The sequence below is a fragment of the Ictalurus punctatus genome, chromosome 5, assembly GCF_001660625.3.
Source record: "Ictalurus punctatus breed USDA103 chromosome 5, Coco_2.0, whole genome shotgun sequence".
NCBI classification, from domain to species: domain Eukaryota; kingdom Metazoa; phylum Chordata; class Actinopteri; order Siluriformes; family Ictaluridae; genus Ictalurus; species Ictalurus punctatus.
Genome location: NC_030420.2, coordinates 7,193,363 through 7,208,630, shown reverse-complemented (window position 1 = coordinate 7,208,630; position 15,268 = coordinate 7,193,363). Strand labels below are relative to the sequence as shown.

Here is a 15,268-nt window from a genome sequence, read left to right as displayed (position 1 = left end):
GTGAACTGAAGAGGAGAGTCCACCAGAGTGGACCTCGAAATTTGAAGGATCTGGAGAGATTCTGTATGGAGGAATGGTCTCAGATCCGTTGCCATGTATTCTCCAACCTCATCAGGTATTATAGGAGAAGACTCAGAGCTGTTATCTTGTCAAAGGGAGATAGCACAAAGTATTGACTAAAAGGGTGCCAATAATTGTTGCACACCGATATTTAACAAAGTTATAATTTTTTTGGATAAACCTGTGTCATGTTTGCAATTGTTTGATATCCATGAGAGCAGAATATTTTTGTGAATATTGTTATCAAAAGATTAAACAATAGACAATTTTTCACAGCCTTTTTTGCTCATATTTACCAAGGGTGCCAATATTAGTGGAGGGCACTGTACATTCCTCACTCTCATAACTACTTTCACTGTAGTTTCTGAGTAATTCATAATAGTTATGAAAATATGCTTTGCAATGACAAGCTAAATCTCTTTGGAAAACTATCTCTTTTGTTAACAAGAAAGTACCGGAATAAAGTCTGTTTCTGCCAATGGCACTGTCCATTTAATTGACATTAGTAATTAAATGCCAGGAAGATCCTGAAATTAAAATCTCTTTTGCTTGATTTATATAGGGGTCTGTTCTGCAAGCACAAATGAGGTGTCCTATACATAAATATCTGTCTCTCTTCATTTTTACTTAATGCTGTTGACCAAATGCCATCATATCAATTTCAAATCATTTATTAAACTTGTTCCAGGTCGAAATGAAAGATATTGGATATGGCAAAATGTTTTATTTATTCTTATGAGTTAAGGTAAGTTATATTTTTAATTTATCATCGCTATGTCCAATGTTTTAACTTATTAAGAGACTTCAGTTTTCTGTAGCAGCATTTGCCTGTGAATACATTTCGCTCTCCATGGTCCTGAACAAAATATTCCAACATGTTCACACATATGGCAGTGCAGTGTTTTCCTATTTCCTGTTTTATTTCACAGACCAGAGGTATGTGAACTGAACCACATACCCATACTTTTAATAAACTGGGCCTAGAACTTATAATCATGGTGGAAAAAATATTAAACAGGTTTGAAACACTTCATACTTAATGAATAAATGAAATAGATAGATAGATAGATAGATAGATAGATAGATAGATTGATTGATGTTTTAATTCATTATTAGGCACAACATTGTTGTTTTTTTCAAAATCATTTTATTGAATATTTCATTTAGATATATAACTGACTATTGAGCATAAATAAAGAATGCATATAAATATAAATTTATATGAAGGCAGATCAATAAATATTCTAATAAATAAATGGACATTTAAAAATTCACTCTGGCATCATCACAGACAATGATGTAACTGTTCTGCTTAAGACTTCATTTCCTCTTTAGACCTGATGGAAAAAAAAACAAAGAAAAGACGAAATGTATAAGTGTCACACAAAGACAACCAAGTATCTATTTATTTTAGTGAAAGCTTCTTGTGTATTGCCCAAATCTGTCTATAATGCCAGCTGATCTCATAGCAAGTGTAAGAGCATTTTGTGGTAGACTATGCAGTATGTAGCCTATAGAATGATGAAGCTAACCTACTGTGGCGTCCAACAGTGTTGCAGCCCAGAGTGGACATGGAGTCAATCCGGTCCAACCGGCCGCCAAAACAACCCGAATACTTCTTGGAACTGGAGTTCTGGCGAACTGTCTTCAGGTCCCGAGCAGAGAGGAAGTTTCTCGCAAGCACCTCAGGCTGAGGTACAACTTCCTTTTCCTCAACCACCGCTTCTTCCTCTTCTGGTTCCAGCATTTGAGCGGGAACTGATTCTTCCAGTTGGCTGAGCAGAAGCTGTGAGAGGATAATGATATCGTACGGTTTATACAGAGACATTTTGCAGTGCTGAATTAAAGTGTTGTGTCCTTCTGAACTTAGGTATATACAGAAATATTAGTATTAATGCATACACACTGCTTATTGCCATTTTTTGATGAGTCGAATCTTACCTTCAAGACGTCCAGGTCTTCACTGGTCAAGGCCGTGCTTTGTAGCGGAAGTGCATTTGTGATCATCAAACTTACAAGCAGTAGAAAGCTAACAGATGGAATGAAAAATGGTGACATGTTGTCTGTTTTCTTTAAGAACTGCGTGCTTGAATATGACTCGATTCCTTAGTCTTTTTAAGCTGTGTCCGTTGTCTGTGTTCCATAGCTCTAAGCTGGGAGATGGGGCTCTTTTATACTTTAAAGTCTGACTCACTAAAGTTATGTGAGGAATTAGAGGCTACATTCCAACACCTTCAGTGATAAAGCTGTCTGTCGGAAATAACTCCTTTTAAAGCTTCAATGTAGCAGATATGAGCCCTATGACTTCGCCTGCAATGCACTTTGTTTAGATACTGAGCTTGGGAAAGTGGTTCCCTGAAATTACTCACCACTAACACACGTTGCGTTATTTTGGTGACATAATAGTGCACATATAGACCTATGTATACCTAGACCTTATAATATACTGTATATTATACTATAAGATTTATATTCCTATCATCGCTGTTTTACAATAAACTCCAGAATTATTGGCAACCTTGGGTCAGTGATCTTACAAACTGAAAGTATGACAGAAATCAAACCTTTAATGAAGTAAAATCATTTCAGAAAAATAAAAACTCTTCAAACACACATATATTTTTAATGAAATCACACATGCCATGATCATTGCCACCCCTAGAAATGTATCTGAGCAAACAGTAACTGTTCCCATTCATATTTTACTTCTTTTTTTATGTGAGTGACTTGGAACTCCTAAGAGGACATCTATGACTTCCTGTTTCACTGCAGTGTAAATATGAGATGACACAGAGGCAAATTCCCTCAGTCACTCATCATTAACATGGGTAAGATTAGAGAATACATTAATTAAATGAGACAGCAGTGTGTTGTAAAAAAAAAAAAAAAAACTATCAAAAGTTACTAAGAACATGTCCACAGCCACTGTTAGGGCAATAATTAGGAGGCTTAACACAACTAGAGCTGTAATGAACCTATTTATAGGCCTGCCGTGGTCAGGTGATGTGGCGCCTGTAAACCACGTCATCAGCTGTCTTTGTCTTCAGCGCAAGCTGCATGTCGGTTGTCTGTGTGAACATTCATAAAACATTTCTCTTTATTTTCAAAAGAATATATATATATATATATATATATATATATATATATATATATATATATTTTTTCCCTTCTGTCGCTACCCTGTGCAAACAGAATGAGCTTTAGAGAGTTCAAAGAGTGTGTTACTCCCTGTTCTCGTGTTATTACAGAAGGGGATGGACACACTTTTTGTGTGAAGGGTACGGGAGTGGGGCGTGCAGCAGCGCAGCTCCGTTTCCAGCTCTCTCACTCCTTAGCTGAAGCAAGATGGGTTTCGGAACATCAGGACTCTGTCAAGGCCACTGTTAAGGCAGCCAGCCGGCTCAGATCCTGGGGGTCCCATATGGATCTTGAGGGGGAACCATAAAAAAAGAGCTCTTGGCTCTTTCACTTCTCAGACAAAGGGCGATGGATGTAGCTCGCGAAACGACTTCTGCCTCCTGTATGTAGAGTCAACCCACTCTCTCAGACGCCGAGGAGCCAGAGAGGGGAGCCAGTGAGAAGGAGAGCACGCCCTCACACCGCAGAAAACTCCCCTTTTTCCCGGTAGTGCTCCATGAAGTGTCACGCTTCCGTGTATATAACCCCGCGACATCGGATTATTCGGCCATCATGGGGGATAAACAGTACAGCTATTTTGTTATGCCGATGGTGGAGGAGGCGCTTGCGAGCCATGTCTCTCCATCAATGGCAGCAAAAGCAGGGAGGCCAGCTTTGCTATCCAGGCCATGTAAGACCATGGCTGGCGAAGCCTAGGCAGCAGCGGATTTTGCTTGCAGGTCTCAGCATACAACAGCAATGTTGAAGGTCTATCAGGCAGACCTGCTGACAGGGTATGTGGCCAATTTTACATCTGGGTCATCTGAACCGTACTCTTCGGCAAACTTATCATTCTACAGACTCAGTTTGAGGATTGGTTTGTGGTGATAGATCTAAAAAAAGACACATATTCCATCGCCCAGTCACAGGACGTTCCTGAGATTCATGTTTGGAGGCAACGTGTATCAATATCGGTTCTTCCTTTCGCTAGCTTTATCCCCTTGCACCTTCAAGAAGTGCATGGATGCTGTGCTGGCTATTTTGCGACTCCAGGGCATCTGTGTGCTAAACAACCTCGACGAATTTTGTTCTCTGAGATAATATCTCTGCTGGACAGAACTCCCTGGGAGTTTCCCATTTACAGGGATCTATTGTCTCAAGCCAGAGGGTTGATTTATCACCCTCAGCCGGAACTATGGAAACTGTGAGTCTGAGCTCATAGATTCTGGTCTCTCAATCGAGGTTGTAGAGACCATGTTAAACTCTAGAGCACCATCCACAACAAAATTTTATGCATTCAAGTGGCAATTTTTTTTATGGTGGTGTGAGGAACACCAGTGAGACCCAGTAACTGCACAATAGCTACAGTCCTGGAGTTCTTACAGGAACGTTTCTCAGTAGGGTTGGCTCCTTCTACAATTAGGGTCTATGTGGTTGCCATTTCGGCCAGCCACGCCCCTACTGAAGCCTCTGTGAGGCAACATCATCTAAGGTTTATGCATGGTGTCAGATGGCTGAGGCCCATCTGCAGACCATGCATAACTTCCTGGGACCTTCTGTGGTCCAGGAAGGTCTGTCAGGTGCCCCATTTGAGCCCTTAGAGTCAGCTTAAGAGAAACTTCTGACCCTAAAGGTAGCTCTTTTGGCAGCCATAACATCTCTGTTGCCCCTTCCTACCTTGACTTAGCCCCTGGATTAGCCAAGGCTTTGCTATATCATAGGCTGGATTATTCCTAATTGCCTATGTCTGTTGCATAAATCGGAACAGTTGCTGGTCTGCTTGGCAGTGACACTAGACGTGATGCCATGTCAAATCAGCGCATTTCTATTTGGATACTCGAATCAATCTCTATTGCTTTTGAAGTGCGTGGTCTCTGGGCATAGGCAGGCCTATAAAGGCATGATTTGACACAGACTTCAGATACCGGTCATGTACGAGGGCATTACATGCGTAACCAAGACGTTTTTAAACAATAATATGGCTGCCCCTGCCAAGAAGTTACAAACTGGAAAAGCTGTCCTTCCAGCAGGACAATTATCAAAAATACATCCAAATGCACAAAAATGGTTCAATAACCACATCATCAACTTTTTGACATGACCTTGTGTGTCCCCTGACCTAAACCTCATTAAAAACCTGTGAGGTGAGCTGCACAGGAGAGGACCATGGAGGATCTGGAGTGATTCTGTATTCATAAGTGCTTTCACGTTCCTTGTTCTTAATTCTACAGAAATATAGCAGAAGTCTCAGCGCTGTTATATTTGCGGGTTGAACATAACACTAAATGCTGGAGTGCGACATTTTGTGCGACAATTGTGACACGTTTTTGTTTTTATATTATTTTTATTTACTTGAATTAAAGACTTGATTTCACTCATATTTTCATTGTGAGATTACATGAATTGACCACAAAGGCATTTTTATATCTTTTTTACTCATCTCTAACAAGGGTGTCAATAATTCTAGTCTTGATTGTTTTAAGGCAAAAACTCTGTATAGACTAACATAATTTCTTTTTCCTTGGTCCAGTGGTGGTTTACAGTGTCTCCCAGGTCATGTAGTAACCTTGAACAGTGAATGTATATGCTACAATAATACATTGCAGATAGACCTACACTACACTGTTTATCTATTAGGGTTCCAAGTAGAAGGACATTTGTAGGAACCAGAGAACCCTTGAATTGTGTATGTGCAGTTTCAGTCATGTTGTATTTCATCCAAGTAATGTTAAACCTTATTTTTGAAGGTTAAAACTATGTGTAATTAATTTACTAGTGCACCATTGTCAATTATAATACAAATAGCATAAACATGTATGTCATACCAGAATTGAACATTCACAATTTAATTGATTTTCACATGTTTTCATTTTTCAGATGTGTATATCTTTTCACCTATAATCCCATATTGTTTACACAGTTTTGCATTTAATTGAGGTCACATATGCAATTTCAGGGCATAACATGCAGAAAAGTTTTTTCAGATGTGAAAAACTTAATTCAAGTGAGGTTTTTTCCTGTAAGGGTATAGTTATGGATGTAAATTTGTCATATTACGAATGTGAAAATCAAGTTTTAGTATTCCTCAGTGCCCCCATGCCTAATTATGTGTCACTCAATTTTTTAAATTTGGAATATCTCTCTTGACCTTGTAAACACATTAGCATTTACTCTTCTACCTAACTTTCTCCTTCCCCAACCCACTCTTCACTGTCCTATCAGTGAATAATTACTTCAGCAACAGCAACTCTCTTGATATGTTGATATCAAATCACCAAAATCACCAAAAATACCATGTTTTGAAAAACATTTTAATTAGTAGAGCAGTATTTTAATATAGGTGCAGTATGCTCAGTATAGTCTAATGCCTTCCTACCTGTAATGTTGGTACTACAGTTAAGAAGGCTACATCATGAGTCTATCGTCCATTGACCATTTGGTTTTTGTTGTGTTTTTTTCTTCAGATTTTTAAACTGTCATTATTATCTGCTTGATGTCGGAATTATTTGGGCTATTAAAGATGTACAGATGTTGCACAGATTTTCTTTTTGCCCCTTGCCACATGCCAAACCCCCCCTTTTGGCCCACATCATTTGCATCTGCACCCCAAAGCTACAGTATGTGAGAGTTAGGCACGGTCAACACACATAGGCTATTATGCAAAATATTTATTCATTATTCCACACCTTTCAGTCTATGACATGAATTTGGAGAAGAAATAAATACATACACAGAAGAAGCAGTAAAAGCTTTAGATGATATTAACAAAAAATATATTTACAATTCTACACAGTTACCACAGAATAAATAACACTCAGCAGACGATGCTCTGCGCACAGCTGTAAACATGTCAATACTTCAGAATAACGTTAAATAAATAAATAAATAAAAAGGCATGTGCCCTGCCCGAGGAGTTCAAGTAAGGAGTTTCAGTGCCCTGTTCCAGTACAAACCGCTCCTGTAGAGAGGGGAAGGAGGGAGGGGAGGAGGCAAGAAACAATAAACGCATAAATTTAAAAAAGCACATATTATTGATGTTATATGTATATATAACATCTCGTCAGCTGAGTAAATAATACACTGGATGTACCTGACGCTTCTAGCATCCCAGACCACTGAAAGAGCCGATGCGCTCTAGCCTAACACCAAAACAGCTCCTTAGGCCACCTTTCTTGAAGCGACTGCGTTTGGACACGGACAGGATGTCCCCGATGAGGCGATCCAGAGCGTTCTCCTTAGCCGCGAGCGCGCCGCTGATCTCCCCGACGGTCCAGGCGCTTCCACTCAGAGCGCGGCGCTCTGCCGTCCCGCCTCCCCGCTCCGACTCCGACGCCGACTCCGACTCCGACACCTCCGGACCAATGAAAGGCGCGTTCGCCGTTTGTTCCTCCTCCAGGAGCTCCTTAATGCTCTCCTAAGCAAAACGCGTCCGGTTTGATTATAATATATATATATATATATATATATGTATCCAGGATAAAATAAAGTAAGAAAAACATGCACAATACAGAATAAAAGCATTTACATTCGTTACAAGATCCAAAATAAATGCGACATGTGACTATGCGTTAAAATAAATTTCAAAAATGCGCAAAAGCGCAGCACAGAGTTCAATACGGGCGCTGCGCAAAACGCACGGATCCTCGATAAAAAAAACAGAACAATATTTGCTCACCTGTAACTCGGAGAGCGGTTTGGCCCCGATGGAGTTCAAAAGCAGGAGCAAGGAGAGGCAGAACACGCAGAAGTTGGCGGTCATGTTGCTTTTGCTGTGGCTGTGTGGCCGGTTTCTGAGTGCTCCTCGTCACGTCAGCTACCCAAGCGCAGTCTCCAGGTGCGCGCTTTATAGCCGCACTGATTTCGTCACGGGCTGCCAAAGAAACCAAACGAGCTGGAAAGTAGAATGGAAGGGGAGGTGAATCAGGGCAAACTGGGCGCGAAGAGATAAATTATTCCAACCAATGTCAGGGTTGCCACGTTAGACTGACTCTTTTACATAAAGCACCACACACTGCAGTGTAACCAGCATGCAATTCCATCCTAATGGGATCACAACAGCCCAGTAATTTGAGGAAACTATTAGATGTTAGGCTGTCACAATTAGACATTAGAAAGGTAAACCACTTATACAAAGGTTTACAAAGAAATAGTATTCTTTAAAATAATACAGTAATACAAAAGGTAAACCAGTCATAAAGTAGGAAAGGTTTACAAAGAAATAGTACTTTTTTAGACCTCCACCAGCTGTGCAAGCAAAGTGTGTCTGAGGCTTTAGGAGGTGAAACCAGTTGATATTCAAAATGGTTGATATATGTGAAATCCACCTATATACAGTAAAGCTATCTCTTGGATTTTGGATCTGGTTGGGTTTTTGTCATGTAGTTGAGAGTTCCAGTTGAGCCAACTTTCCAGGTCAGTTTTACATCATACACATTTAAGGGAAACTTATCGTGGCTGCTATATAATCGATTTTTTGATTGCGATAAATTTAGCAAGTCTGAGCAGGACCTGATTTCTGAAAAGATTTCTGGAGAAGAAATTAAAAGAAAGAACAAAACCACATATATTCAGCTGAATGTATTTCTATAAGTACATACTTTGTACTTATATATGTATGAAGGCACCCATGATGTAATTACACACAATAAATACAGCTAAATCATCATTTCAGTACAGAATAGCATAACTGCCCGCAATTATGCGCAAAATAATGCATTTTACTACATGGATGGAGTTTCAGGCAACTGAGAGCAACATTAAAGAATAAGTATTAATTGCCTTAAGTAAAATGTCTTGAACAGCGAGCATCGTTCATCTTTTATAAACAATCACTTCTTCAGTTCATTTGTATTTAAGCATATAAAGAATTCATTATTATATATTTTTTTGTCATGAAGTCAGCTCGACCCACTACAGTATCATTCAGCCCTTCTGTGCACTGAAAACATTTGCTGTAAAATGAGAAGACAGTTGTATTATTATATTATTTATATTGTGGATTTCATATAGAGCAACCATTTTGAATATCAACTGGATTCACCTCCTACAGGCTCACACACAGTTTGCGTTGCACAGCTGATGGGAGTCTAAAAAAGTACTATTTCCTACTTTCCTAAACCTTTCCTACTTTAGGACTGGTTTACCTGTTGTATTATTGTATTATTTTAACTAATATTTAAAACTCATCACATTAAAAAAAAGCAAAAAAGAAGAAGAAGAAGACGAAGAAGAAGAAGAAGAATTTATAGTAGAGACGCATCAATACAATTACTGGTAACGGGTATTGTGTACAGCTAAGTGTACTTTGATGTGTTAATGAATAGACAACACAAAATGACAGCCATCATTTCACAATTAATAATGGCAAGGAAAGGGGAGAGCTGGCTGGTGGGTTGGAAGCACACACAAGCGTGAGAGCAATGAAGGGAAACAAGTGAAAGAGAGCAATGCTCCTGTTTGCTTAATACTAAGTAGATCTAAGTAGGAAGCTCATTTTGGTATCAGTATCGGTATCAAAGAATACCACTAAAAATTTACCTGTATTCTCTCTAATCCTCATGTGCTGTGTATATAACAGGGCAACTCATTATGGACATTTTTAATGGTTCCATGAAAGCCAATAATGCCATCAACCATAACCTATGGTTACTTCTATTTATCAAACTGTCTGTGTGATGTGTGTGACGTGTGTGAGACGTGTTTTCTTCCAGGGATATCCTGAATCTATTTCAAGCATACACATTTCACCTGCTCACCTCTGTCCTCCCCTGGTACAGATCACCGAGCACCACTCATTGTCATGATTAAAGAGTCATAGAGCTAATTAAGATTTTAATGGCAGGCCATAGTAGCCCATGCCATTTCCTTTATCCGAAGAACATCTCGTTTGAAATGTCACATGATAAGTCACTGGAGAGGATAGTTTTTATACATGTGAAAGGCATTATTGTCCAATCTACCAGAGCATGGAGAAAATAAAACAAATGACAAAAAAAAAAATAGTTAATAAATTTCTAGAATGTACACTTTATTATAATCTTTGGTACAAGGAGAAATGTGCCAGATGGGCTCCAAGCCATTTCACCAATAGTTGTTCTGTAGAGGCCAGCAGACACTAAAAAACTAATCAGTCCCTGTCTGCCTCCACATTGTGCTTCAGTTCAGAGCTAGCAGGAGACCATCGCTCATGCTGACTTTTTTTGGCTGCCTCTCTCATGCAGGATGGTAGTGGGCCTCAGGGCATGAGAATCTCACACTTTCCACACAGCTAAAAAAAAAAAAAAAAAAAATTTAAAGGAAAAGAATAAATAAAGAAAGCTGCTCTCATATTGGCTAGCTAGCCATAAACAACCAAGAAACGGGAATGGGATCTAACACACATCTAACTTTATAACAATAATCATATAGCAAATGTGTGTGTGTTGCTCAAAAAGATCATTAGAACTAACTTGCATCTTTAGCAATATCAAAATCCATTCTCATAGTTAGTACATTGTCTTTGAAATAACTACATTACCAACATACAGGTGCATCTCAAAAATGAGAATATCGTGAAAAAGTTTTTTTTTTTTCTTAATTTAATTCAAAAAGTGGAACTTTTATATATTCTTGATTCATTACACATAAAGTGAAATATTTCAAGCTTTTTTTTTTGTTTTAATCTCGATTATTATGGCTTACAGCTCATGGAAATCAAAAATCCAGTATCTCAAAATATTAGAATAAAGAATTTATAATAGAGAAATGTCGACCTGAGAAGAGCTCTAATCAGCTCATTAACTCAAAACACCTGCAAAGGTTTCCTGAGCCTTTAATCTCTCAACCTGGTTATCACATTTCTTAGATTTACTTCCAACATGGTGTAGCACATTGGCTTAGTGGTTAGCATGGTTGCCTCACACCTCCAGGGTTGGGGGTTCGATTCACAACGCTGCCCTGTGAGTACAGAGCTTACATGTTCTGTGCTGCTAGGGTTTCCTCCAGGTACTCTGGGTTTCCTCCCCAAATCCAAAGACATGCATGGTAGGCTGATTGGCATCTCCAAAGTCTCTGTAGTGTATGAATGTGTATGTGATTGTGCCCTGTGATGGATTGGCACCCTGTCCAGGGTGTACCCTACCCTGTGCCCCATGCTCCCTGCGACCCAGTAGGATAAGTGGTATAGAAAATGGATGGATGGTGTAGGATCCATCCAATTATTAGGACAGCATCATGCCATAATTAAGAGAAACATGCTGTTTCTCTTAAGAAGTGTACATGTGTAGGTTTTATATTTTTTGTGTTGTAAATGTAATATAAACTGGGTTATATTCTTCAACATCGTGTATTTGAAGCTGATCACATTGCACAAGCAAAAACAACTAAAACTAAGCGCATATAGTATGCAGAAATACACTCGCCAGATATTTTATTAGAAAATTCCTTTTCTTTAGCCTTGATTATGATCCTTGATTATGAATCTAGCTCATTATAAGTCAGAGCATTCAATTAGTTATGATTTCTATTTAAAATGTATATTTAAGTAGCTCCTCCCAACTATATGGATTGCTTATTTAAACTAGTAGGTTGTTGGTTAGATGTCTCCCGAAGTAGCTTTACCCATGGTTTAAACTTGCCCTAGATTACTGGTATTGAGGCTATGGTATTTTGTCAGAAGTTAGTATTAAAAATAAAAACTAGGAAAAATCTGGGGGCAAGTACATATGAGGGTCTTTTGCAGCCTCACTGCGTTTGGCACTTTTACAGTAAGGTTAATAATACTGTATATATTTACAGTAACCTTTCAGAAGCTATATAAGAAAAAGGCGGCTGAATTGAACTGTAAAACACATTAAAACAGATTATTATTATTAGTATTATACTGGCTTGAACACAGTATTGTTTTGAAGGCATTACAGAAATTCCTTATAGTGCTCATTTGTGAGATAAAAAAAAGTTCATCTAAACTTTAGATAAAAGATACTGAACATACAAATGTGCTCTGTCAAGTAGGGAAAACTATTATCACCTTGGCAAAATGTATACACAGTAGTAAAACCAACACCGACATGTTTGCTTATGTTTAAAAAAGAAAAGAGAGACAAAAAGAGAGCAAATAATGGCTAATGAATCATGGAACATGGAAGGGAATGGATGAGCACAAGTGTGTGGGTAGCAGTGAAGACTGAAGACAGAAAGTGTCAGTGTAGGTAACTGACATAGCTACAGTCCATTTAGACAATTAGTCTGATGATTTGGAGAATTGATGCAGTACAAAAATATACTGTGTAGAGAATACATGTGCAGTTCACAATAGAAGTAACATCAATACAGGAGATGTTATATAAATGGCTGTCGTTGACACTTGTGCTCATGAAACTTATCCATATTTCATTATGACCTGATAGTGTTTGATACACTGACTGTTTATATTCCTCCCATCTGGAAGAAGGCTACGGAGCATTCGGACCAAGTCGACCAGATATATGAACAGCTACTTCCCACAGGTCATTAGACTTCTCATCAGATTGGTCTGATGGCCACCTCACCTCATTTCATTTTGTTTCATTTCATTACTGTCGCTGTACTCAGACATTTTACTTGAGACAAAATATTTGACAATCTACACAGAAATCACAAAAACAGTTTTGGTTTTCTGTATTGATTGTATTTATTGACTTTATTGCATGGTCACTGTGTTACTTATTCTCTACTCTAGAGCTATATTTCATTCCTAGCGTCATTCTACATCATTTCATTCCTATCATCTGAATGTGATGAAAGGAATAACAATAAAGACTTGACTCATCACAAGTCTCAAATCTTGAACTTTCCTTTACTGTTGTTTCATTTTAGCGTGATGCGTCTATGGTATGGTTTGAATCCGTATTGATTAAATGTACATGGTGGAGGATTAAAGCTTTTTGTTTTGTGGTGGGTCATAACCTGGTCTAAATGCCATAGAAGATACACCATTTGGCCAAAAAGTATGTAGACACCTTACAATCACACCTGTATGTGTGCCTTTAATCAACTTTTGCCACAAAGTTGGAAGCATACAATCGCACAGGATATCTTTGTATGCTATAGCATTACAATTTCCCTTTACTGTAACTAAGAGGCCCAAACATGTTCCAGCATGACAGTGTCGCAGTGAAGATTGCCCATTGAACACCTTTTGGATGAACTGGCATCAGTGCCTGAACACACTAATGCTCTTATGGCTGAATGGACAAAACCCCACAGCCATGCTCCAAAATCTAGTGGAAAGACTTCCCAGAAGATTGGAGGTTATTATAACAGTCAAGGGAGGAATAAATTTGGATTGGGGTACTCAAAAATCACATATGTGTATGTTGGTCAAGAGTCAACAAACTTTTGGCCTTGTAGTGTGTATACAGTGCTGTGAAAAAGTATTTTTTTCTGTTTTTGTGCATATCTCATACTAAATAGTTTTAGACCTTTAAACGAAATACAGCAAAAACAAAGCCAACCTGAGTAAACACACGATACAGATTTTACTTATTTATTTTTTTATTAAAGCAAAAAAAAAAGTTATTTAACACCTATCGCCCATGTGCAAAATTAAACTGCCCCTTTAAACTTAAAATCTGGTTATGCCACCTTCAGCAGCAATAACTGCAACCAAAGGCTTCTGATAACTGGAGATCAGTCTTTCACTTACTTCTAGGACTAGGACGTACTCCTATGCTTTGCATCATTAATGTTTTGCTGCATAATCCAGTTGCACTAGAGTTTCAACTTACAGACTGAAGACCGGACATTCTCCTTTAGGATTTTCTGGTAGAGAGCAGAATTCATGTTTCCCTCAATTGTCGTAAATTGCCCAGGCCCTGAAGCATCAAAGCATCCCCACATCATCACACTTCCACCACAATGCTTGACTATAGATATGATGTTCTTTTTGTGGAATTCTGTGTTTGGTTTACACCAGATGTAACGGGACAGCTGTCTTCCAAACATATCCACTTTCGACTCGTCTTTGCTATATATAATGCCATATAATAATGACTTGCTGGATGAGTAGTTGCTGTGCTCTTGGAGGAATTTTGAACAGTTGGCCACTTCTGGGAAGCTCCACCACTTTCACTGTGGTTCTTCGGAGTCCCAGAGCCTTTGAAATAGCTTTGTAACCCTTCCCAGACTGATGTATTTCAATCACCTTCTTCCTCATCATTTCTGGAATTTCTTTCAATTTTACCATAGTGTGTTACTGGGTAAGACCTTTTAACCAACTTCATGCTCATTTAATAATGAAGTTCTATTTAAGTGTTGATTTGATTGAACAGGGTTTAATCAAATCTAGTCTGTTCTAGTCCAGCCCAACCCCATTATTAATGCAGTTTCATAGAATTGGGGAATTGGTAACTATGGCCCCGCACACAGGCCCCGCTGGTATTGGATAACTTTTTTGCTTCAATAAATAACATTATCATTTAAAAACTCCATTTTGTGTTTACTCAGGTTGCCTTTGTTTTATCTTAGATTTTGTTTTCATTTCTGAAACAATTTAGTACGAGATATACGCAGAAACAGAAGAAATACTTTTTCACAGCACTGCAGCTTTCACAATCAGTAGTAAGCAGATCTAACTTTAAAATATCAATATGGAAAACCACTGGTGCATTAATTCAACTGGATCTGAATTCCAGTTCAAGAAGTAAGTGATATGTTACAATTGTTATTCTTATATGAGTGTTCAAACGTGATTTTATAGAAATGTAAATTTAGTTGCTTTACACTTTGCTTTTAAAGAAACAACAGTCTATACATTTCGTTTTGGTTGTTCAGGAGAGAACTGACAAACTACTAAAATGCAGTGGAAGTCTTAATCTAAAAAATGAGAACTCTGACCCTCTGCATTACTCACACATTTTTATGTCTCTCAGAGGAATCTCACAGCTGATAAAGGCTAGGATGTTCTGTTGTATGTGTCTTTTCAGACTTGAACATGTCATCAGCATCTTCTCACGCTGCTGGATGACACTGGCGGTCTTATCTGTGAAAGCCCAATAAGAATGCTCGACAGCTGGTGTCCAAAGCACAATGCCAACATTTAATTTCACATTCAGAATTCATTCTAAGTCTGCAG

The 15,268-nt window shown here is 38.5% G+C and overlaps 2 protein-coding genes across 3 annotated transcripts; both read right to left on the bottom strand.

Annotated features, from left to right (window-relative positions):
* Positions 1–1,189: 1,189 nt before the first annotated feature.
* nppb (natriuretic peptide B) lies at positions 1,190–2,231 on the bottom strand. 2 transcript variants are annotated; one of them, XM_017467104.3, is made up of 3 exons: positions 2,002–2,231; positions 1,593–1,846; positions 1,190–1,397 (listed from the first exon to the last, which is right to left on the bottom strand). In XM_017467104.3, the coding sequence occupies exons 1-3, from the start codon at positions 2,116–2,118 to the stop codon at positions 1,373–1,375; spliced, it is 396 nt and encodes a 131-aa protein (XP_017322593.1). In that variant the 5' UTR covers positions 2,119–2,231; the 3' UTR covers positions 1,190–1,372. The 2 variants fall into 2 exon arrangements, with proteins under 2 accessions (XP_017322593.1, XP_017322594.1); XM_017467105.3 differs by having other exon boundaries at positions 1,597–1,846.
* Positions 2,232–6,830: 4,599 nt separating this feature from the next.
* nppal (natriuretic peptide A-like) lies at positions 6,831–8,061 on the bottom strand. The gene is made up of 3 exons (XM_017467103.3): positions 7,853–8,061; positions 7,268–7,591; positions 6,831–7,135 (listed from the first exon to the last, which is right to left on the bottom strand). The coding sequence occupies exons 1-2, from the start codon at positions 7,934–7,936 to the stop codon at positions 7,277–7,279; spliced, it is 399 nt and encodes a 132-aa protein (XP_017322592.1). The 5' UTR covers positions 7,937–8,061; the 3' UTR covers positions 6,831–7,135; positions 7,268–7,276.
* Positions 8,062–15,268: the final 7,207 nt, after the last annotated feature.

What these genes read in the sequence shown, in the direction of transcription:
- nppb (XM_017467104.3), bottom strand. Translation starts at nt 2,118, where the DNA reads ATGTCACCATTTTTCATTCCATCTGTTAGCTTTCTACTGCTTGTAAGT. An exon ending in AAGACCTGGACGTCTTGAAG is followed by an intron (nt 1,847 to 2,001) that starts GTAAGATTCGAC and finishes ATCCTCTCACAG; the next exon opens with CTTCTGCTCAGCCAACTGGA. An exon ending in ACTGTTGGACGCCACAGTAG is followed by an intron (nt 1,398 to 1,592) that starts GTTAGCTTCATC and finishes TTTTTCCATCAG; the next exon opens with GTCTAAAGAGGAAATGAAGT.
- nppal (XM_017467103.3), bottom strand. Translation starts at nt 7,936, where the DNA reads ATGACCGCCAACTTCTGCGTGTTCTGCCTCTCCTTGCTCCTGCTTTTG. An exon ending in AACCGCTCTCCGAGTTACAG is followed by an intron (nt 7,592 to 7,852) that starts GTGAGCAAATAT and finishes CGTTTTGCTTAG; the next exon opens with GAGAGCATTAAGGAGCTCCT.